At 42.6% G+C, this 25,892-nt stretch overlaps 1 protein-coding gene across 7 annotated transcripts; it reads right to left on the minus strand.

The window, feature by feature from the left end:
- Nucleotides 1–25,602, minus strand: zc3h14 (zinc finger CCCH-type containing 14). 7 transcript variants are annotated; one of them, XM_082977084.1, is made up of 18 exons: nucleotides 25,385–25,602; nucleotides 24,618–24,660; nucleotides 24,284–24,398; nucleotides 24,088–24,128; nucleotides 23,405–23,558; nucleotides 22,759–23,137; nucleotides 22,295–22,476; nucleotides 21,796–21,896; nucleotides 21,449–21,625; nucleotides 18,219–18,302; nucleotides 14,822–14,943; nucleotides 13,552–13,775; nucleotides 12,892–13,112; nucleotides 11,985–12,120; nucleotides 11,624–11,769; nucleotides 1,721–1,800; nucleotides 1,427–1,533; nucleotides 1–655 (listed from the first exon to the last, which is right to left on the minus strand). In XM_082977084.1, exons 1-18 carry the CDS (start codon nucleotides 25,418–25,420, stop codon nucleotides 652–654), a joined length of 2,352 nt encoding a protein of 783 aa, XP_082833210.1. In that variant the 5' UTR covers nucleotides 25,421–25,602; the 3' UTR covers nucleotides 1–651. The 7 variants fall into 7 exon arrangements, with proteins under 7 accessions (XP_082833210.1, XP_082833208.1, XP_082833207.1 ...); XM_082977082.1 differs by having other exon boundaries at nucleotides 12,892–13,115; nucleotides 22,759–23,134; nucleotides 25,385–25,600; XM_082977081.1 differs by having other exon boundaries at nucleotides 12,892–13,115; nucleotides 22,295–22,473; nucleotides 25,385–25,600.
- Nucleotides 25,603–25,892: the final 290 nt, after the last annotated feature.

The raw sequence follows: 25,892 nt of genomic DNA on the forward strand, positions 1-25,892 counted from the left end.
TTGACATGGAGTATTTTAATATACTTTCAACATTATCCCCCCCAAAAAATCTGCAGTACAACAACTTTACAAAACCCTGTAAGTTTTGTCTGGTTAAAAAAAAAAAAAAATGGTCAGTTTCACAAAATGAAATAAAAACAAATAAAGGACTGACCAGATGGTTGATAATTAAACCGTAAGAGAATAAAACAATAACTGAACAGTATGACCATATCTTCTACAGCAGGGATCAACTAGATTCAGCCACAGGCAACAACAAAAAAACATTCTAAAGAATGTTCAGGGGGCCAGAACTTAAAAAAAAATAATTGTAGACTGCAAATTGACAGCAAGAAGTTCAGATATATTTGACTAAAACAATTACTTCAAACTTTGCTTACATTTGTATACAAATCAAATGTCTTTATTATGCATGGGAATAGTTTGGAACACATTTCCAAAGTTAAAAATCACTTGAAGCTGAAATGCTGGTGTTTTTACACAGTCTTATGTCCAACAATAATAAACACTTTATTTTTGCTCAGAAAACTTGGAGGCAGGGCAAATAAAATCAGCTGCGGGCCAAATTCAGCCCGCAGGCCACCAGTTGGGGAACCCTGTTCTATAGCTTCACATCATCTTGACTCGGTCAGTCTCGGGTACTCTTGTAGTCTAGCTAGGAAGATACAAGGAAAATAAAAAGAGCATTAGGACCAAATAGGACACAGTTTGGAGATTTTCATGAGACATCATTTCAGTTACTTGGATTTGAACAAAGTACCAGTAAAATATGTTGCATAACAAATGATGAATGGCAAAACATGTGTTCCAGCTTTTAAAAGCACACCACAGAAGTTATGAGAGGTAACGTTAAGTATGTAGAGTTTGTTCTGGATAGGTAATACTGGGTATGTGTAATGCCTGGTTACCTGCTCTGGGTATGTAATGCCTGGTTACCTGCTCTGGGTATGTAATGCCTGGTTACCTGCTCTGGGTATGTAATGCCTGGTTACCTGCTCTGGGTATGTAATGCCTGGTTACCTGCTCTGGGTATGTAATGCCTGGTTACCTGCTCTGGGTATGTAATGCCTGGTTACCTGCTCTGGGTATGTAATGCCTGGTTACCTGCTCTGGGTATGTAATGCCTGGTTACCTGCTCTGGGTATGTAATGCCTGGTTACCTGCTCTGGGTATGTAATGCCTGGTTACCTGCTCTGGGTATGTAATGCCTGGTTACCTGCTCTGGGTATGTAATGCCTGGTTACCTGCTCTGGGTATGTAATGCCTGGTTACCTGCTCTGGGTATGTAATGCCTGGTTACCTGCTCTGGGTATGTAATACTAGGTATGTAATGCCTGGTTACCGGCTCTGGGTATGTAATACTAGGTATGTAATGCCTGGTTACCTGCTCTGGGTAGGTAATACTAGGTATGTAATGCCTGGTTACCTGCTCTGGGCCTTAGTCCACTTGAGGGCGTGTCTGGGAGGGACCGGGGCAGTGGGGTGGTAGAAGGTGCAGCCAGTATGTTTACACAGGACTCCAAACCGACAAGGCTGACAGAGAAAAGAAAACAGTCTTAAAACATCATCTTGAAGTTATACAGAAACATTTTGATCAGCACTCAAAACATTCATTATTTCCTTACTAGTGCCTAATGAAAGATTTTATAACAAAACAGCTCAAACAGGTATTTGAGGACAAACTCCTTTCAACCTCATGGTCCTAGAGTATCGTTCTGACCTTGGGGTGGTAGAAGAGACAGTCCATCTTCTTACACTCTGGGAAGAAACGGCAGACACTGCTGGTCTGGACTGGAGGTACTGGAATTAAAGTAACACCAGTTAAAACACTGCTGGTCTGGACTGGAGACACTGTAATTAAACCAGTTAAAACACTGCTGGACTGGAGACACTGTAATTAAACCAGTTAAAACACTGCTGGACTGGAGACACTGTAATTAAACCAGTTAAAACACTGCTGGACTGGAGACACTGTAATTAAACCAGTTAAAACACTGCTGGACTGGACTGGAGACACTGTAATTAAACCAGTTAAAACACTGCTGGACTGGACTGGAGACACTGTAATTAAACCAGTTAAAACACTGCTGGCTGGACTGGAGACACTGTAATTAAACCAGTTAAAACACTGCTGGCTGGACTGGAGACACTGTAATTAAACCAGTTAAAACACTGCTGGACTGGACTGGAGACACTGTAATTAAACCAGTTAAAACACTGCTGGACTGGAGACACTGTAATTAAACCAGTTAAAACACTGCTGGACTGGACTGGAGACACTGTAATTAAACCAGTTAAAACACTGCTGGACTGGACTGGAGACACTGTAATTAAACCAGTTAAAACACTGCTGGACTGGACTGGAGACACTGTAATTAAACCAGTTAAAACACTGCTGGACTGGACTGGAGACACTGTAATTAAACCAGTTAAAACACTGCTGGACTGGACTGGAGACACTGTAATTAAACCAGTTAAAACACTGCTGGACTGGACTGGAGACACTGTAATTAAACCAGTTAAAACACTGCTGGACTGGACTGGAGACACTGTAATTAAACCAGTTAAAACACTGCTGGACTGGACTGGAGACACTGTAATTAAACCAGTTAAAACACTGCTGGTCTGGACTGGAGACACTGTAATTAAACCAGTTAAAACACTGCTGGACTGGACTGGAGACACTGTAATTAAACCAGTTAAAACACTGCTGGTCTGGACTGGAGACACTGTAATTAAACCAGTTAAAACACTGCTGGTCTGGACTGGAGACACTGTAATTAAACCAGTTAAAACACTGCTGGTCTGGTCTGGAGACACTGTAATTAAACCAGTTAAAACACTGCTGGTCTGGACTGGAGACACTGTAATTAAACCAGTTAAAACACTGCTGGTCTGGACTGGAGACACTGTAATTAAACCAGTTAAAACACTGCTGGACTGGACTGGAGACACTGTAATTAAACCAGTTAAAACACTGCTGGCTGGCTGGAGACACTGTAATTAAACCAGTTAAAACACTGCTGGACTGGTCTGGAGACACTGTAATTAAACCAGTTAAAACACTGCTGGTCTGGAGACACTGTAATTAAACCAGTTAAAACACTGCTGGACTGGAGACACTGTAATTAAACCAGTTAAAACACTGCTGGTCTGGACTGGAGACACTGTAATTAAACCAGTTAAAACACTGCTGGACTGGACTGGAGACACTAATTAAACCAGTTAAAACACTGCTGGACTGGACTGGAGACACTGTAATTAAACCAGTTAAAACACTGCTGGACTGGACTGGAGACACTGTAATTAAACCAGTTAAAACACTGCTGGTACTGGAGACACTGTAATTAAACCAGTTAAAACACTGCTGGTACTGGAGACACTGTAATTAAACCAGTTAAAACACTGCTGGACTGGAGACACTGTAATTAAACCAGTTAAAACACTGCTGGTCTGGACTGGAGACACTGTAATTAAACCAGTTAAAACACTGCTGGTCTGGACTGGAGACACTGTAATTAAACCAGTTAAAACACTGCTGGTCTGGACTGGAGACACTGTAATTAAACCAGTTAAAACACTGCTGGTCTGGACTGGAGACACTAATTAAACCAGTTAAAACACTGCTGGACTGGACTGGAGACACTGTAATTAAACCAGTTAAAACACTGCTGGACTGGACTGGAGACACTGTAATTAAACCAGTTAAAACACTGCTGGTCTGGAGACACTGTAATTAAACCAGTTAAAACACTGCTGGACTGGACTGGAGACACTGTAATTAAACCAGTTAAAACACTGCTGGACTGGACTGGAGACACTGTAATTAAACCAGTTAAAACACTGCTGGTCTGGACTGGAGACACTGTAATTAAACCAGTTAAAACACTGCTGGACTGGAGACACTGTAATTAAACCAGTTAAAACACTGCTGGACTGGAGACACTGTAATTAAACCAGTTAAAACACTGCTGGTCTGGACTGGAGACACTGTAATTAAACCAGTTAAAACACTGCTGGTCTGGACTGGAGACACTGTAATTAAACCAGTTAAAACACTGCTGGTCTGGACTGGAGACACTGTAATTAAACCAGTTAAAACACTGCTGGTCTGGACTGGAGACACTGTAATTAAACCAGTTAAAACACTGCTGGACTGGAGACACTGTAATTAAACCAGTTAAAACACTGCTGGACTGGACTGCACTGTAATTAAACCAGTTAAAACACTGCTGGACTGGACTGGAGACACTGTAATTAAACCAGTTAAAACACTGCTGGTCTGGAGACACTGTAATTAAACCAGTTAAAACACTGCTGGACTGGAGACACTGTAATTAAACCAGTTAAAACACTGCTGGTACTGGAGACACTGTAATTAAACCAGTTAAAACACTGCTGGTCTGGACTGGAGACACTGTAATTAAACCAGTTAAAACACTGCTGGACTGGACTGGAGACACTGTAATTAAACCAGTTAAAACACTGCTGGTCTGGAGACACTGTAATTAAACCAGTTAAAACACTGCTGGTCTGGACTGGAGACACTGTAATTAAACCAGTTAAAACACTGCTGGACTGGAGACACTGTAATTAAACCAGTTAAAACACTGCTGGTCTGGACTGGAGACACTAATTAAACCAGTTAAAACACTGCTGGACTGGAGACACTGTAATTAAACCAGTTAAAACACTGCTGGACTGGAGACACTGTAATTAAACCAGTTAAAACACTGCTGGACTGGAGACACTGTAATTAAACCAGTTAAAACACTGCTGGACTGGAGACACTGTAATTAAACCAGTTAAAACACTGCTGGACTGGAGACACTGTAATTAAACCAGTTAAAACACTGCTGGACTGGACTGGAGACACTGTAATTAAACCAGTTAAAACACTGCTGGACTGGACTGGAGACACTGTAATTAAACCAGTTAAAACACTGCTGGACTGGACTGGAGACACTGTAATTAAACCAGTTAAAACACTGCTGGACTGGACTGGAGACACTGTAATTAAACCAGTTAAAACACTGCTGGTCTGGACTGGAGACACTGTAATTAAACCAGTTAAAACACTGCTGGTCTGGACTGGAGACACTGTAATTAAACCAGTTAAAACACTGCTGGACTGGACTGGAGACACTGTAATTAAACCAGTTAAAACACTGCTGGTCTGGAGACACTGTAATTAAACCAGTTAAAACACTGCTGGTCTGGAGACACTGTAATTAAACCAGTTAAAACACTGCTGGACTGGACTGGAGACACTGTAATTAAACCAGTTAAAACACTGCTGGACTGGACTGGAGACACTGTAATTAAACCAGTTAAAACACTGCTGGTCTGGACTGGAGACACTGTAATTAAACCAGTTAAAACACTGCTGGTCTGGACTGGAGACACTGTAATTAAACCAGTTAAAACACTGCTGGACTGGACTGGAGACACTAATTAAACCAGTTAAAACACTGCTGGTCTGGAGACACTGTAATTAAACCAGTTAAAACACTGCTGGCTGGACTGGAGACACTGTAATTAAACCAGTTAAAACACGCTGGCTGGACTGGAGACACTGTAATTAAACCAGTTAAAACACTGCTGGACTGGAGACACTGTAATTAAACCAGTTAAAACACTGCTGGTCTGGACTGGAGACACTGTAATTAAACCAGTTAAAACACTGCTGGACTGGACTGGAGACACTGTAATTAAACCAGTTAAAACACTGCTGGACTGGACTGGAGACACTGTAATTAAACCAGTTAAAACACTGCTGGACTGGAGACACTGTAATTAAACCAGTTAAAACACTGCTGGACTGGAGACACTGTAATTAAACCAGTTAAAACACTGCTGGACTGGAGACACTGTAATTAAACCAGTTAAAACACTGCTGGTCTGGACTGGAGACACTGTAATTAAACCAGTTAAAACACTGCTGGTCTGGACTGGAGACACTGTAATTAAACCAGTTAAAACACTGCTGGTCTGGACTGGAGACACTGTAATTAAACCAGTTAAAACACTGCTGGTCTGGACTGGAGACACTGTAATTAAACCAGTTAAAACACTGCTGGCTGGACTGGAGACACTGTAATTAAACCAGTTAAAACACTGCTGGTCTGGACTGGAGACACTGTAATTAAACCAGTTAAAACACTGCTGGACTGGACTGGAGACACTGTAATTAAACCAGTTAAAACACTGCTGGCTGGACTGGAGACACTGTAATTAAACCAGTTAAAACACTGCTGGACTGGAGACACTGTAATTAAACCAGTTAAAACACTGCTGGACTGGAGACACTGTAATTAAACCAGTTAAAACACTGCTGGACTGGAGACACTGTAATTAAACCAGTTAAAACACTGCTGGACTGGAGACACTGTAATTAAACCAGTTAAAACACTGCTGGTCTGGACTGGAGACACTGTAATTAAACCAGTTAAAACACTGCTGGTCTGGACTGGAGACACTGTAATTAAACCAGTTAAAACACTGCTGGTCTGGACTGGAGACACTGTAATTAAACCAGTTAAAACACTGCTGGACTGGACTGGAGACACTGTAATTAAACCAGTTAAAACACTGCTGGACTGGACTGGAGACACTGTAATTAAACCAGTTAAAACACTGCTGGTCTGGAGACACTGTAATTAAACCAGTTAAAACACTGCTGGTCTGGAGACACTGTAATTAAACCAGTTAAAACACTGCTGGACTGGAGACACTGTAATTAAACCAGTTAAAACACTGCTGGACTGGAGACACTGTAATTAAACCAGTTAAAACACTGCTGGACTGGAGACACTGTAATTAAACCAGTTAAAACACTGCTGGACTGGAGACACTGTAATTAAACCAGTTAAAACACTGCTGGACTGGAGACACTGTAATTAAACCAGTTAAAACACTGCTGGACTGGAGACACTGTAATTAAACCAGTTAAAACACTGCTGGACTGGAGACACTGTAATTAAACCAGTTAAAACACTGCTGGACTGGAGACACTGTAATTAAACCAGTTAAAACACTGCTGGTACTGGAGACACTGTAATTAAACCAGTTAAAACACTGCTGGACTGGAGACACTGTAATTAAACCAGTTAAAACACTGCTGGACTGGACTGGAGACACTGTAATTAAACCAGTTAAAACACTGCTGGACTGGAGACACTGTAATTAAACCAGTTAAAACACTGCTGGACTGGACTGGAGACACTGTAATTAAACCAGTTAAAACACTGCTGGTCTGGAGACACTGTAATTAAACCAGTTAAAACACTGCTGGTACTGGAGACACTGTAATTAAACCAGTTAAAACACTGCTGGTCTGGACTGGAGACACTGTAATTAAACCAGTTAAAACACTGCTGGTCTGGACTGGAGACACTAATTAAACCAGTTAAAACACTGCTGGACTGGACTGGAGACACTGTAATTAAACCAGTTAAAACACTGCTGGACTGGAGACACTGTAATTAAACCAGTTAAAACACTGCTGGACTGGAGACACTGTAATTAAACCAGTTAAAACACTGCTGGACTGGAGACACTGTAATTAAACCAGTTAAAACACTGCTGGACTGGAGACACTGTAATTAAACCAGTTAAAACACTGCTGGACTGGAGACACTGTAATTAAACCAGTTAAAACACTGCTGGACTGGAGACACTGTAATTAAACCAGTTAAAACACTGCTGGTACTGGAGACACTGTAATTAAACCAGTTAAAACACTGCTGGTCTGGAGACACTGTAATTAAACCAGTTAAAACACTGCTGGACTGGAGACACTGTAATTAAACCAGTTAAAACACTGCTGGACTGGACTGGAGACACTGTAATTAAACCAGTTAAAACACTGCTGGACTGGAGACACTGGAATTAAACCAGTTAAAACACTGCTGGACTGGACTGGAGACACTGTAATTAAACCAGTTAAAACACTGCTGGACTGGAGACACTGTAATTAAACCAGTTAAAACACTGCTGGTCTGGAGACACTGTAATTAAACCAGTTAAAACACTGCTGGTCTGGACTGGAGACACTGTAATTAAACCAGTTAAAACACTGCTGGTCTGGACTGGAGACACTGTAATTAAACCAGTTAAAACACTGCTGGACTGGACTGGAGACACTGTAATTAAACCAGTTAAAACACTGCTGGACTGGAGACACTGTAATTAAACCAGTTAAAACACTGCTGGACTGGAGACACTGTAATTAAACCAGTTAAAACACTGCTGGACTGGAGACACTGTAATTAAACCAGTTAAAACACTGCTGGTCTGGACTGGAGACACTGTAATTAAACCAGTTAAAACACTGCTGGTCTGGACTGGAGACACTGTAATTAAACCAGTTAAAACACTGCTGGACTGGAGACACTGTAATTAAACCAGTTAAAACACTGCTGGACTGGAGACACTGTAATTAAACCAGTTAAAACACTGCTGGACTGGACTGGAGACACTGTAATTAAACCAGTTAAAACACTGCTGGACTGGAGACACTGGAATTAAACCAGTTAAAACACTGCTGGTCTGGAGACACTGTAATTAAACCAGTTAAAACACTGCTGGTCTGGAGACACTGTAATTAAACCAGTTAAAACACTGCTGGTCTGGAGACACTGTAATTAAACCAGTTAAAACACTGCTGGACTGGACTGGAGACACTGTAATTAAACCAGTTAAAACACTGCTGGACTGGAGACACTGTAATTAAACCAGTTAAAACACTGCTGGACTGGACTGGAGACACTGTAATTAAACCAGTTAAAACACTGCTGGACTGGACTGGAGACACTGTAATTAAACCAGTTAAAACACTGCTGGACTGGACTGGAGACACTGTAATTAAACCAGTTAAAACACTGCTGGTCTGGACTGGAGACACTGTAATTAAACCAGTTAAAACACTGCTGGACTGGACTGGAGACACTGTAATTAAACCAGTTAAAACACTGCTGGACTGGAGACACTGTAATTAAACCAGTTAAAACACTGCTGGACTGGAGACACTGTAATTAAACCAGTTAAAACACTGCTGGACTGGAGACACTGTAATTAAACCAGTTAAAACACTGCTGGACTGGAGACACTGTAATTAAACCAGTTAAAACACTGCTGGTCTGGACTGGAGACACTAATTAAACCAGTTAAAACACTGCTGGTCTGGACTGGAGACACTGTAATTAAACCAGTTAAAACACTGCTGGACTGGAGACACTGGAATTAAACCAGTTAAAACACTGCTGGACTGGAGACACTGGAATTAAACCAGTTAAAACACTGCTGGTCTGGACTGGAGACACTGTAATTAAACCAGTTAAAACACTGCTGGACTGGAGACACTGGAATTAAACCAGTTAAAACACTGCTGGTCTGGACTGGAGACACTGTAATTAAACCAGTTAAAACACTGCTGAACTGGAGACACTGTAATTAAACCAGTTAAAACACTGCTGGTCTGGACTGGAGACACTAATTAAACCAGTTAAAACACTGCTGGTCTGGACTGGAGACACTGTAATTAAACCAGTTAAAACACTGCTGGACTGGACTGGAGACACTGTAATTAAACCAGTTAAAACACTGCTGGTCTGGACTGGAGACACTGTAATTAAACCAGTTAAAACACTGCTGGACTGGACTGGAGACACTGTAATTAAACCAGTTAAAACACTGCTGGACTGGAGACACTGTAATTAAACCAGTTAAAACACTGCTGGACTGGAGACACTAATTAAACCAGTTAAAACACTGCTGGACTGGACTGGAGACACTGTAATTAAACCAGTTAAAACACTGCTGGTCTGGAGACACTGTAATTAAACCAGTTAAAACACTGCTGGACTGGAGACACTAATTAAACCAGTTAAAACACTGCTGGTCTGGACTGGAGACACTGTAATTAAACCAGTTAAAACACTGCTGGTCTGGACTGGAGACACTGTAATTAAACCAGTTAAAACACTGCTGGACTGGAGACACTGTAATTAAACCAGTTAAAACACTGCTGGTCTGGACTGGAGACACTGTAATTAAACCAGTTAAAACACTGCTGGTCTGGACTGGAGACACTGTAATTAAACCAGTTAAAACACTGCTGGACTGGACTGGAGACACTGTAATTAAACCAGTTAAAACACTGCTGGCTGGACTGGAGACACTGTAATTAAACCAGTTAAAACACTGCTGGCTGGACTGGAGACACTGTAATTAAACCAGTTAAAACACTGCTGGTCTGGAGACACTGTAATTAAACCAGTTAAAACACTGCTGGACTGGAGACACTGTAATTAAACCAGTTAAAACACTGCTGGTCTGGACTGGAGACACTGTAATTAAACCAGTTAAAACACTGCTGGACTGGACTGGAGACACTAACTAAACCAGTTAAAACACTGCTGGACTGGAGACACTGTAATTAAACCAGTTAAAACACTGCTGGTCTGGACTGGAGACACTGTAATTAAACCAGTTAAAACACTGCTGGTCTGGACTGGAGACACTAATTAAACCAGTTAAAACACTGCTGGTCTGGACTGGAGACACTGTAATTAAACCAGTTAAAACACTGCTGGTCTGGAGACACTGTAATTAAACCAGTTAAAACACTGCTGGACTGGAGACACTGTAATTAAACCAGTTAAAACACTGCTGGACTGGAGACACTGGAATTAAACCAGTTAAAACACTGCTGGTCTGGACTGGAGACACTGTAATTAAACCAGTTAAAACACTGCTGAACTGGAGACACTGTAATTAAACCAGTTAAAACACTGCTGGTCTGGAGACACTGTAATTAAACCAGTTAAAACACTGCTGGTCTGGACTGGAGACACTAATTAAACCAGTTAAAACACTGCTGGTCTGGACTGGAGACACTGTAATTAAACCAGTTAAAACACTGCTGGACTGGAGACACTGGAATTAAACCAGTTAAAACACTGCTGGTCTGGACTGGAGACACTGTAATTAAACCAGTTAAAACACTGCTGGACTGGACTGGAGACACTGTAATTAAACCAGTTAAAACACTGCTGGACTGGACTGGAGACACTGTAATTAAACCAGTTAAAACACTGCTGGACTGGACTGGAGACACTGTAATTAAACCAGTTAAAACACTGCTGGTCTGGAGACACTGTAATTAAACCAGTTAAAACACTGCTGGTCTGGAGACACTGTAATTAAACCAGTTAAAACACTGCTGGTCTGGACTGGAGACACTAATTAAAACACTGCTGTTAGATACAAAGGTAGAAGACATCAAATAAAAAGGTAAAATCTCAACTGGTAATATCTACACATTTAATAACGAACATATACAAACATCCTAATCTATTCCTGCGTTCATAACATCTCATAAAATATGTTTGTTTTTTTAACATTATAATTTGCATAGGAGTATGACAGCTGTACTTTCAATTTATGGTTGGCCCAGCTCGTTCACCATTAGCAATCAGCGTTTAAAATCAGTTCAAAGCACACAACTCATTGCTTCCAGTTTACAAGTACTATTTTCTGAGTTTCCCCACATGTCATGAATGCAGCATAACGTTCTAATCTACTGGGGGGGGGGGCGGTGCTTAAAGGGGTGTGTCTGTACCTGGTCTGATTGGGGGGGTGTAGGGGGCAGGTCCTCTGCGGCTGACGTGAGTGAAGGGACAATCTGGTTTGGAACACTTGCCGTCAAACTTACAGTTAGGATGGACGAAAAGGCATTTGTCCCCAAACTTACAGCTGGGGAAAGTTCTAGCCACAGAGAGAGGGGGGACGGAGGAGAGAACAACATATTAGTCAAGCCAATAAAAATCTAAATGTATGTAGCTTTAGGGTTTAAAACCCCACAATTCCACAAAAACAAAATGCAGACGTTGTTTTGATTTTCAATTCATGGAGTGTCTATCGGTCTCTATTCAACATTCTAGAGGCTGAAGGGAAATCCATCTGAGTAAGGTTGTTCTTACTTGCACTGAGTGGTAGGGTGGTGGTAAACGCACTCATCTCCAGTCTTACAGACGGGCCAGAACTTACACCTCTCCAGAACCTTCTGTCTCTTCACAGGACCCACCTCTTCCTCCTCCTCAGTCTCCATCCCCAACTCTGAAACCGAGAAACGACACGATTAGAAGGATGAAAGAGTTTAGATGAAGGCCGGCTTTCCTAGACCAGAAACGACTCTGTAGAATGATATCCACCTAGCTCTCTGGGTGTTTCTTACAAAAAAAGCATACCAAACAAAAAACTTTGACTCGTACCCTATCCAGCACAGTGTCAAAGCTGGCTAGTGAGAACCTTGCTCAGCCCAAAGTCTCCTTACCTCACCAGAACCTCTTTCCATTGAAAAATACAGATTTCTTGTAGTTTGGTGGCTGACACTGACAGTAGTGACTGGTGAACATCCCCAGTCAGGTTACAGACTAGCCCAGAAAACTGGTCACTTAGGACAACGTTGAAATCCTAGAGGAGCTATAGTGTAGTTGACAGAAAGTGTTAGTGTGGCTGACTGGTGTGGTAGCCTCAGCTGTTATACAGAGACAGCCAATCAGAACAACATCTGGTGTGGTAGCCTCAGCTGTTATACAGAGACAGCCAATCAGAACAACATCTGGTGTGGTAGCCTCAGCTGTTATACAGAGACAGCCAATCAGAACAACATCTGGTGTGGACTATTATGATCAGTCACTAGTAATAATGATGAATCAAGTGCTGACAGATGGAAGTGCTTAACCACTGAAAAAGCCTTCACAATTGTAATACCCGAGTGTCAAGGCTCACAACCGAATACTAATTATAGAAGCAAAAAAAATAAAATAATGCATTTTATTTCTAACCATTTTGCCAATAAATGAATGAATAAATCAATCCCTTTACCATCAGGGTATTGTGGTTCCCCCTGCAGTCTGTGGTGGATGCTGAGTTTGGGTTTTGTTCCGAGGTGGATGGAGGGGTCAGGCATGATGGTCTTGGTTGGTTTAGGATAACTGTCATCTGTCTCCATGTCACAATCTCCTAGGTTACCCAGGGGGCTAGGAACCCCATCCAGGGTCACAATGAACTTAGGACTGGCTGACCCCACGGCTTCAGCCTTCTCACTGCTAGGAGGGAGGAAGGCAGAGGGAGGCAGAGGAAGGGAGACAGACAAAAGCATTATGACAGTTTTGTTTACTTGGCTTGTTTTCAGTGAGCCATGCTGGAACCCTGCTGCTGCAACAATGACGTATAAAGAAAATATCTGAGCCAGCACACTATGAGCCGCGAAGAGGGCAGTCAGTGTGAGCCGCGAAGAGGGCAGTCAGTGTGAGCCGCGAAGAGGGCAGTCAGTGTGAGCCGCGAAGAGGGCAGTCAGTGTGAGCCGCGAAGAGGGCAGTCAGTGTGAGCCGCGAAGAGGGCAGTCAGTGTGAGCCGCGAAGAGGGCAGTCAGTGTGAGCCGCGAAGAGGGCAGTCAGTGTGAGCCGCGAAGAGGGCAGTCAGTGTGAGCCGCGAAGAGGGCAGTCAGTGTGAGCCGCGAAGAGGGCAGTCAGTGTGATATACCTGGCTGGCTGCACCATGCGTGGAGTAGCTGGCTGGATCTCCTCCTTGACCATGGCTCCCAGCCTGCTCCTCATAGGCACTGTGGTCTCCTCCCGTCTACTCCTCATAGGAGGTGCCACTTCCTCCAGTCCCAGTCTACTCCTCATAGGAGGTGCCACTTCCTCCAGTCCACTCCTCATAGGAGGTGGCACCTCCTCTAACCCCAGCCTACTCGTCATAGGTACCTAACAGGACCACAGTGGAAATAAGATATTCAGGTTGTGTTATACTCAATGACTTTAAAAAAAACACTGTTGTTACTCTATGAGATCACAATAGAGTGGTTAAGTGTTTCTTCATGTCTCAATCCATCTGCCTAGGTCTCACGAAAACATTTTGACCAACAAAACTAATATGACCCCTCTATGGAAAGATGACTCAGGAACACGTTGGTGTTCTCCATTTTGCTCTACGACCCTCACAAGTGTCACAGGACACGTCTGAAAGTAACCATGGTACCGGTAAAAAAAAAAAAAAAAAGGAATTGAAGTAGTTTTGAAATCCCTCAAATAACTCTGGACCTCAAAGCCAGTTCCACTGCGGGTTTACATTGTTCCCCTCTTATCACGGCCTGATTTAGACCTGGGACACCAGGTGGGTGGTTCCCCCTCCAAAATCAGGGCCTGATTTTAGACCTGGGACACCAGGTGGGTGGTTCCCCCTCCAAAATCAGGGCCTGATTTTAGACCTGGGACACCAGGTGGGTGGTTCCCCCTCTAAAATCAGGCCCTGATTTAGACCTGGGACACCAGGTGTCTGCAATTAATAATCAGGTAGAAGAGAAAAGCAGCAGGCTCCGGGCCTCACAGGGTCAGAGTCGAATACCCCGGTCCTAGATTCAGGACAGACACTTCAAAACCTTATGATTTATTGTTTGCCTGTTCTGTGCGTTTCTCTGGTCTATAGTAGTAAAGGCCAAATTCTAAAATGTTTCAAAATAATAAAGTAAAACAATTGTAAATGAGAACTTGTTCTCAACTGGCCTACCTGGTTAAATAAAAGTTGAAATAAATACCTAAAGGGGTCCTAAAATACTAAAGCAAAGAGCTAAGTGATCCATGGTATAACCATCTTAAAACAATTCCATATGTAAGCCTAGTAGAACCCCCCCCCCCAATAGCTTAGACTTCAGCCTGTCTAAATGTATTTCCATGCTGACATGGAAATCGTTTTTTTGGGGGGGGGGGGGGGGGGCTAAATGGATATAATTCGTTATGTTCATCATCATCACCTTGTCCAGTTGTCCCAGTCTGCTCCGGACAGGAACCAGTTCCTCCTCCAGTTCAGGCCTCCTCACGATGAAGGAGCGCGTGTCAAACGGCTTCAGAACACTCCCCTCAGCCACCTCCAGAGCTGCACAAGGATGATGTGAGAAAACTATATTTTGTTAGTTGATCCAAAAATCAGAAGTGAAGGAGTTGGTCCCCTGAGTTAAACAGTCCTACTCTCCAGTGTGTTAGTAGCGGTGAGCGATTAACCAAAATGTAGGTAAATGGGTTTTTTGTTATTATAATTGACTAACGTCAGTTAAATTACTTGAATTCCATTTAGTTATTTTTGTGAGCCCAATGTGCCGTTTTTCTAGAGAGAAATCAAATCATTCATGAGAGAAATCGAATCAAGAACTATGTGGGACACTGGGCTGAAGGTAGTTTAGTTTTCATTAACCAAATATTCAACCTAATTCAGTGTATAAACGTGGTAATTAACTGCAATGACCATAATCCATTGTGCCTGTTCTTTCCAGCTCGGACAGAGATGGATACACTTATGCCTGCTACTTTAAGTTATATACACAGACCGTATGAGAGAAGAATGTACACAACACGGGGAGAGAGAGAGAGAGAGAGAGTTTGAAAGTCAATTTTGAAGAACTAGTCAAATGATTTCGTCAGACAGCATGTTCAGGCAGGCTTGCCTAGCTAAACAGGACGACTAAAGACAGTACAGTATGGAGAGCAGAGCGAGAACATTGTCTGGCTGGCTGATACTTCCTGAGAAGAGTGTAAGGATGAAAAATAAAGTAAAGAAAGAAAAACGAAAGTTATTAAAATATTTTATTATTTCATAGTAATTCATAATTTTTCTATTGATGTCTGGACAGAGACAATGTAATATTTTGGCAAATGAATGTTCCCCATTTTTGGCTTTTCCATTAAAAAGCTCTAAAATAAAAGTCATAATTTCAATGTATTTAATGTTTCTAAAAAATTATAGAAACCCATAATTTTTTTGAATTATTTTATAATTGAACCGCCCTCAAAAAGCACTAATCACGCAACGTTGGACAAAACAGTCCTCAATCTACACACAATACCCCATAATGACAAAGCGAAAACAGGTTTAGATTTCTTTGAAAATGTATTAAAAATAAAAAAATGGAGATAGCTTATTTATAGAAGTATTCAGACCCTATGTAATGAGACTCGATATTGGGCTCAGATGCATCCTGTTTCCATTGAACAGTTGACAGTGCAAGTCAGAGCAAAAACCAAGCCACGAGGTCAAAGGAATTGTCCGTAGAGCTCCAAGACAGGATTGTGTCGAGGCACAGATCTGGGGAAGGGGACCAAAACATTTCTGCAGCATTGAAGGTCCGCAAGAACACAGTGGCCTCCATCATTCTTGAATGGAAGAACTTTGGAACCACAGAGCTGGCTGCCCGGCCAAACTGAGCAATCGGGGGAGAAGGGCCTTGGTCAGGGAGGTGACCAAGAACCCGATGGTCACTCTGACAAAGCTCCATAGTTCCTCTGTGGAGATAGGAGAACCTTCCAGAAAGAAAAAACATCTCTGCAGCACTCCACAAATCAGGCCTTTATGGTAGAGTGGCCAGATGAAAGCCAGTCTTCAGTAAAAGGCATATGACAGCCCACTTGGAGTTTGCCAAAGGGCACCTAAAGGACTCAGATCATGAGAAACAAGATTCTCTGGTCTGGTGAAACCAAGATTGAACTCTTAGGCCTGAATGCCAAGCGTCACGTCTGGAGGAAACCAGGCACCGCTCATCACCTGGCCAATACCATCCCTACGGTGAAGTATGGTGGTGGCAGCATCATGCTGTGGGATGTTTTTCAGCGGCAGGGACTGGGAGACTAGTCAGGATCGAGGGAAAGATGAACGGAGCAAAGTACAGAGAGATCCTTGATGAAAACCTGCTCCAGAGCACTCAGGACCTCAGACTGGGACAAAGGTTCACCTTCCAATAAGACTACAACCCTAAGCACACAGCCAAGACAACGCAGGAATGGCTTCAGGACAAGTTTCTGAATGTCTTGGAGTTGCCGAGCCAGAGCCCGGACTTGAACTTGATTGAACATCTCTGAAAACATGAAAATAGCTGTGCAGTGACTCCCCATCCAACCTGACAGAGCTTGAGAGGCTCTGCAGAGCAGAATGAGAGAAACTCGCCAAATACAGGTGTGCCAAGCTTGTAGCGCCATACCCAAGAAGACTCGAGGTTGTAATCACTGTCAAAGGTGCTTCAACAAAGTACTGAGTAAAGGGTCTGAATACTTATGTAAATGTGATGTTTTTTTATTTTATTTTGTTTTTGCTTTGTCCTTATGGGGTAATGTGTGTAGATTGATGAGGGAAAAAAACAATTGAATACATTTTAGAATAGGCTTTAACGTAACAAAATGTGGAAAAAAAGTGAAGGGGTATGAATACTGACAATAAAAGGCCACTAAAAGTTAAGGTAGTGTGCAATTGGCATGCTGACTGCTGGAATAGCAACAAGAGCTGTTAGCAGAGAATTTAATGTTAATTTCTCTACCATAAGCAAAACATAGAATTGTATTTCTGTAACCAAGTCTAACTCAGTCATAGGCACGCCCCCAGGGACACATACAGGACCAGGCGTCATTTGACAAGCCTGTTCAAGGGTCACTATAAAACCCACCCTGATTTACATTTCTCCAGACCAGGCCTACACTCTATGGCCAATAGGTTTTACCATCCAATTCCTCTACTGAAAGTGAACTACACCACGTGGTTAACTTTTAGACTATCGAGACCGACAGAATAAGAACAAGTCTTTGATATTAATTATTAGTCTGCAGCTAAGTAAATTTTATCATCAAGTACAAGGTGCACCTGTGTAATGAGCATGCTGTTTAATCAGCTTCTTGATATGCCACAGCCTGTCAGGTGGATGGATTATCTTGGCAAAGGAGAAATTCTCACTAACAGGGATGTAAACAAATTTGTGCACAACATTTGAGAGAAATAAGCTTTTCATTCATATTAGAACATTTCAGGGATCTTTTTATTTCAGCTCATGAAACATGGGGACCAACACTTTACATGTTGTGGCAAAATTTTTATATTTTAGTTCAGTACAGTCCAGACACTGCTCATTATGATATTTCTTAAATGTCTTTATTTTGGGGGATTTGTGTAGTTTTGTTCAGTATTACTGCTGATGGAGCTATATATAGAAACATCAGCATTTCACTGCACCTGCGATAACATCTGCAAAATACGTGTGGCGCCACTAATAACATTTTATTTGATCATATCAGAGCCGACCCATTACCCGTGACATTATTTGGAATTCTGGATCCGAACCCGCTGTAGCCTTGGTGGATCCATAAAGATTTCTAGTTAGGATGTGACAGACTCACCTAAATAGTCACTGTGCTGTGCTCTCATGTTGTCTTCTGGCACGTCTAACTGCAGCCGAGAGGCCAGCGACCGAGACTGAACTACTGGGAGAGAACAGTACAGTCATAGTCAGGACAATGCAGTAATATTGATTATTGCATTTGGAGCTTGCAAACAAAAAGAAAAAAAATTAAAATGCATTTCACTGTAATAGTGCACGTGACAAAGAACATTCATGCTCCTTCTGTAATGAGAAACCATGGGTTCAATTCCAATTCCAACCCTAGACCCTATGCAGAGAGCTGAGTGGATTTGAAAGGTGTACTCAATATAGAAGTTTGCTCTCTGATTAGGCTAGGTGGAAGTTACTTGCTTATAGCAATCAAATCCCATTCACATGCGCCAAATACAACAGGTGTAAACCTTACAGTGAAATGCTTACTTACAAGCCCCAAAACAAAAATTTAAAAATTTTTAAATAACAAATAATTAAAGAGCAGCAGTAAAATAACAGTAGCGAGGCTATATACAGGGGGTACTGGTACAGGGTCAATGTGCGGGGACACCGGTTAGTCGAAGTAATTGAGGTTATATGTACATGTAGGTAGAGTTAGTGACTATGCATAGATAATAACAGAGTGTGGTCAGATTTTCCAAATGGAGGGCGAGGGAGAGCTTGGTACACGTCTCTGTGTGTGGAGTGAAGGTGGTCTAGAGTTTTTTTCCCCCCCTCTGGTTGCACATTTAACATGCTGGTAGAAATGAGGTAAAACTGATTTAAGTTTCCCTGCATTAAAGTCCCCGGCCACTAGGAGCGCCGCCCCAATTTTTTAATTTAACTAGGCAAGTCAGTTAAGAATAAATTCTTATTTACAATGACGGCCTAGGAACAGTGGGTTAACTGCCTTGTTCAGGGGCAGAACGACAGATTTTTACCTTGTCAGCTCGAGGATTCGATCTAGCAACCTTTCGGTTACTGGCCCAACGCTCTAACCACTAGGCTACCTGCCGCTACTTTTCCTGTTTGCTTATGGTCTTATACAGCTCTATGAGTGTGGTCTTAGTACCAGCATCGGTTTGTGGTGGTAAATAGACAGCTACGAAAAATATAGATAAACTCCTGGTAAATAGTGTGGTCTACAGCTTATCATGAGATACTCTAACTCAGGCGAGCAAAACCTAGAGACTTCCTTACTATTAGATTTCATGAACCAGCTGTTGTTTACCAACATACAAAACCCACCACCCCTCGTCTTACCAGAGGGAGCTGTTCTATCTTGCAGAAGCAGTGTAAACCCAGCCAACTGTATGCTACTCATGTCATCGTTCAGCCACGACTCGATGAAACATAAGATAGAGTTTTTAATGTCCCGTTGGTAGGATATTTGTGATCGTAGCTCTATTTTGTTATCCAATGATTGTACGTTGGCTAATAGGACCGATGTTAATGGAAAATTACCCACTCGCCGTCGGATCCTTACAAGGCACCCCAACCTACGTCCCCGATATCTCTGTCTCTTTCTAATGTGAATCACAGGAGTGTCATGACGTTGGCCTCTTTTGGTACAGGGAGGACAGTTGACCCCCTCCCTTTTGCACCACCACCCAACCTACCTTCCCCCCAACCCAGGCCCTGTGTGAAAGGGTTGTAAAAACTCTAAAATTCCAGGAGAGTCTCTGGCCACATGGCCCATAGAGAGACACAGGAAATTCTTCCAACTCATAGAATTGGAGAACCGAGCGACATGTGTGTTCTGGAGAAGGTATGGAAGATTGGTGAAGAATCCAGCTACGAACTGATCCGCTTGGTACAATTTTGTGATACTCAGAAGAGACAATATAGCCATATTACCATAAAACTGTTTATATAATAGACTCAGCTTGAGACTTGCATCATAATGGTTGTATAGAATGTATTAATAAGGATAAAGCTTTTGTAATACATTGAGATGCTATTTACTGATGTAATGTGATAGAATTGTATTTCTGTAACCAAGTCTAACTCAGTCATAGGCACGCCCCCAGGGACCCATACAGGACCAGGCGTCATTTGACAAGCCTGTTCAAGGGTCACTATAAAACCCACCCTGATTTACATTTCTCCAGACCAGGCCTACACTCTATGGCCAATAGGTTTTACCATCCAATTCCTCTACTGAAAGTGAACTACACCACGTGGTTAACTTTTAGACTATCAAGACCGACAGAATAAGAACAAGTCTTTGATATTAATTATTAGTCTGCAGCTAAGTAAATTTTATCATCGAACGCGAAGACCAACGAAACATCCATTCTATGACGACATTAATGAATGTCGCTTTGAAAGATCCATTCTAACCGAGAGAGAGACAAAACTCTCCACCGAACGACGCTCCAACAAAGAACGACACATGAGCGCAAATATATATTGATTGCAATTGTTCCCGAATGAGTGAGCCTTCAATTGTCAATATTAATGAACTCTGTACCTTCTCAGCTGACCGTTTATGACCCATTGTCTAACAGACCAGCCATGCCTGTTAGCCATTAGCGCACATTCCTCTACCAATCCTTTGTGACGATAATTACTGTTTGTATGTTTTCTGTTAATTACTTAGTGTAGTAAATAAATGATTTTAAGACAATTGATGTATGGATGATTTTAGTAAAGACTGGGTTCGTGCAGATACAACAATTTACGACGTTTGGAATGAGACTGGACTAGAGGTAAAATACACCATTTAAACCAGAAGATAATCGGCCCATACTATAATAGAATATAATATTATAGTACAGGAAAGTTATATTAGGAAAATTATAGCTTTGTAATCTGAATATTCTCCTTGGTGCCCCGATCTCCTAGTTAATTACAATTAAACGATTAATCAGTTTAATCACGTGATAATAATTACAGGGAGCTAATTGATAAACATGTCTTCAGTTTAATGGTACCCCAAAGACACGACAGGAGCTTAGGTCTTGTCTGGTGTCTTAAGTAAATCCTTTGCGTCTGATTCGTTAAAGAAAAAAAATCTTTGTCCAGTACGAGGTGAGTAATCGCTGTCCTGATATCTAGAAGCTCTTTTCGGTCATAAATTACAGTTGCAGAAAAATGTACAAAGTAAGTTACAAATAACACACAATTGTTTAGGAGACCGTAAAACGGCAGCAATCTCCTCCGGCGCCATTGAACATCTCTCTCAGATTTCCATAGGGGTAATTTAGGATTGGGCCTTGGAGTCTGATTTACCTAGCTGCCTGGGGGTCTTACCTGGGGTGCTGGGGCTCTTACCTAGCTGCCTGGGGGGCTGAGGCTCTGAGGGGGTGTAAGACTGCCCCCTGGGGACCAGGCCGTGGAGGTGCTCCTGAACCAGTTGGATGGCTGCGTTCATCTCGTCAGTGGTTGAACGCGTCCTGGGTGCCACTGGAACAGTCTGTCTCTGTGGTACTGGGAAACACAGGTTTCATACAGTTCCTTTGACAGTATGTTTTCATTAGTTTAGTCAGTAATAGGTGTCATGATAAAACAGGACGACACATTACAGGTAGTAATTTCTAATAGTCAGATGTAATCTTGGTTTAATTAAGGCAGATTGACAGAGAGTGAGGGAAACGTACTAGGTGGGTAGGCTGCAGTCTTGTTGATAGAGATCTGGGCCTCAGACATAGCCCTCAGTAGCAGGTTCTTGTTGGCTTGTTTGGCCGGGGGCAGGGAGGGTCTAGAAACACATCGAGACATGGGTCAACACGCAGACAACCCCCTGGGGGTGGTGTCCCAACACAGACAACCCCCTGGGGGGGGGGGGTGTCCCAACAGAGTGTACCAGTAATGTGAAAGTAGGGATGTTGAAAACAGTTCTGCTGCTGTCCTAAGGTCCTTAACTATCTAGAATCAAGAGTTGCTACTCAACACAACAAGAAGCAAAACATACAGAGGTAGAGGGATAGTGTGGAAAGGAGAGAGTAACAGAGGTAGAGGGATAGTGTGGAAAGGAGAGAGTAACAGAGGTAGAGGGATAGTGTGGAAAGGAGAGAGTAACAGAGGTAGAGGGATAGTGTGGAAAGGAGAGAGTAACAGAGGTAGAGGGATAGTGTGCGTGTGTGTGCGTTCCCTTACTTGCGTTCTGGTTTGGAAGGCAGGGACACTCTGCTAGACAGGTTCTTGACCCCGTATCCTTCATCATCTTCCTCATCATCCTCCTCCTCATCACTGTCTCGACCGCCGTCTGCTGCCTGGTTCACCCGCACCACGGAGCTCACCACTGGGGCTTTGCGCTTCCTCGAAGCCTCCTCCTGCTGCTGGAGACAACAAGACCAGAGATGGTTGGCGACAGACACGGGAAAGCCGTACCGACTGGCGACAGTTTGATCCATTTCAAATGATTAAGAAATGCATCCTTCTTTCCTTTAAGTAATCAGAGATCTCATTGGTTGGAATGATTAAAAGTAATACGGTGGTTTCACCAATCTAAAATGACTTCTTGATCTCTGATTATGTCAAGAAAATGAGGAAGGATGTATTTCTGATGTATTGGAGCAAGGCCCTTGACTTAATAAAGGTAACACGTAAACAATCTGCACCCTGCTGCTGCCTCCCTCTCTGTATGGCCTGCTGTCTCTGCTGCTCCTACTGTCCAGGTGATAGCTGCTGTGCTGCTGCCTGCTGTGAGACCCCGAGGACCCCTCTGAGGACCTATAGGCGTCCGCCGACCTGCCTGTCCCCGAGGAGGACCTGCCCTGGGGTGGCCTGTAGATCTGAGCTGATGCCCGCCCTCCTCCTCCGGAGGTGGATCCACGCAGGCGACCTGGGAGGACGCCCATGTCCACGGGGTCCTCGCCGATGAGGTCATCGTCTAGCTCGGGCTTGATGTCGATGACGGCCTCCGAGGAGGGAGGGTCCATCAGGGGCTTGACCGTGGAGGTGAGGCGGGACGAGGAAGTTTTGTCTGAGGAGACCCTTCTGGACAGAATGACAGTGATGTTAGTGTGTGCGAGTATGAGCTGTTTCACCCTGTTTGGTTGCAATAAAATGCTGAAGCTTCACGGCAATTAATTGATCCACATGTAGGTGTTGAAGTCTCGTCTGAGGAGCTACTTCTGAATGAAATAAATGTGTTACGGGGTCTTTCACATGATCCAAGCCAACCCGAACCATGCTGATTTCAGTGAACATGGCATGGCCTTTTCAATATATAGCTAATCAATGTTTGAGAAACTCAACCCGTACCTGTGCTCATGGGCAGAGCTTGACACACGGGCCTCTGTCCTATCAGAGCGTGAGCTGGACACCGCAAGGCCCTTTGACTCCTCCCCCTTCCACTCACTCTTCCCTGACGAGGTGCCAGTGTCGGAGTACAGCTGAGGCCTCAGGGACGCAGGTTCTTGATACACACAGAGAGATTGTCAATTTAGCTATACAAGGGTAAAGATAGATAGAATACTGGTCAAAGCCAGCTCTACAACATACTCAAATAGCTAGACTACTTTATGCTATAGTGCTGGAACGTTCCTAGCCTTGATAAGACTGTTACAATCCTCTCTTAGGGGTTGTTTGTTTTGGCATCGAACGACTCAAGGTCTTTCAATTCCCACTAGGGTGGGAATCTAGTGGCGCAGCAGTCTAAAGCACTGCATCTCAGTGCAAGGGGCGCCATTACAGTCCCTGGTTCAAATCTAGGTGTATAACAATTGGCCCTGCGTCGTCCGGGTTTGGCTGGGGTAGGCCGTCATTGTAAATAAGAATTTGTTCTTAACCCGACTTGCCTAGTTAAATAAATACATATGGTGATATACTCTGTTCAATACAGTATATTTGGACTTTTTCACCTAGGGAGCTGGTACTCCTTTGTGGTCACTGGAACTTAGCCACAGACCTCAGCTTCTCCAGGACTCCATGTAACCTGAACTTACCTACTGCCACAGACCTCAGCTTCTCCAGGACTCCATGTAACCTGTAACAACACACCATACTTAGAACCATTGAAATCGAAAATACAAAGTTACACCCAAACAATCTTCTCAACTCAAGACACTTGCTATAGCTGCCAAACAGCGAGACAATGACTTTAAAATTTCTGGGACCAGGGATAGCTGGTCGCATACGTACCAGACAGTAAACTTGATGGTATTGTTGCCGAGGAAGAGGGACAGGTCATCAGACATCTGCTGTGAAGTCTTCTTGTTGGCTACCATCACCATGATATAGTCTGGTAACTCTTCGTCTAGGGGAGAGAGAACAATCAGAGAAACGTATTATATTCTAGAACCCTTGGTAGAAGGTCAACATCCATAGAAATATTAGAATTGTATATATATATATATATATATATATATATATATATATATATATATATATATATATATATATATATATTCCTAATGTCAACAGCAGTCAGATGAATTGCTGCAGATCAGAAGCTGAGGTGAATATTCACACTAACCAACATAGGCACCGAGTTCTTGAAGCTTTCCCTTGATAGCAGCCTGGAAGAAAATAACAATATATTGTCAATTGCTAGCCTTGGGCCAGAAAACAACTAGTTACTAGGTACCAGGTCCGGTTGAACATTTAAAGCAGCAATCAGCAGTAGAAACAATAACAATGTCTATTCCCCACCCCTGTTTGGGTAATAAACTGAAAAATTGGACATTGAAATATCAAATTTAGACATAGCTGAACCAGTATATTTGCGTTAGAAATCCAATTTACGGTCAGAAAGCTCCGTTTCAAACTCCCATTCTACACACTCCCGATATTGTGTCCCAAAGCTACTGTTCTGCAAGCGTTAATGTCAAAATGTGTTGGTTACTCACAAAATATGGAGTTTTACAGCGCAACTAACGTTAGCTATATTCATTTACCACCGTTACCGCCGGTATTTAGTTAGCTAACATTACTTCTAAACAAAGGTTTAAATAAAAATGTACAAGCAACCGGGAAAAAAAGCCTATTCGGCACCTCAGAGCTGTTGTGGACTTCCAACATGTGAGTTTCTGTACTGGGTCCCTAATAGGCATATTTCTGGGTTGCTTGTACATTTGTACAAATTCTCTCATGGGTTAGTTAGCTAGCTAACGTCAGTTGAGCTAATAGCAAGGTAGCACCGTTAGCTTAACACAAAATAAAGATGGCACCGTTAGCTAGCCAGCGTTAGCTACCTAACTAGAGAGTTAATAAGACAAATAACTAGCATCGAAATGACCTCACCCGTATTTTCTTGCTTATCTCTGTGCCGATCTCCATGTTTGCGTGTGCTGTACCTAATACACTAAGAGTCGTTATTAATAATAATAATAAAAAAGTAGGTTATTCACTAAACCAACATGTCCTTCCCTACAAAAACACTAACGCCACTGAATGCTAAATGCTAGCAAACACATTCGCAATGCAATGTGGGATGGTGGAGTCTCCGGTAGCAAGGTGCGGGGCACAGCCCAACCGACTGTTTTTCAGCTTTCTTTTATTGTGGGTGAATAAATAAATACATAAATACAATAATGAACTTCCGTTACTTAAGGCTTCATTTTATTCCTAAATAACTCACGATATAATTTTTTATTTGTTTATTGCTCTGCTCTCTATCCGAGAGGAAGTCATCCCGTTCTCATTATACATCAGTGAGGAAGACCCTTATTAATAATGTCCGGAATTCATTTAGCCATTCATTGTAGTCATTGTGATCTATAGACTTGTTATATCTCGAGTTTTATCGTGT

This window comes from Salmo salar, chromosome 06, assembly GCF_965601325.2.
Source record: "Salmo salar chromosome 06, fSalSal1, whole genome shotgun sequence".
Taxonomy (NCBI): domain Eukaryota; kingdom Metazoa; phylum Chordata; class Actinopteri; order Salmoniformes; family Salmonidae; genus Salmo; species Salmo salar.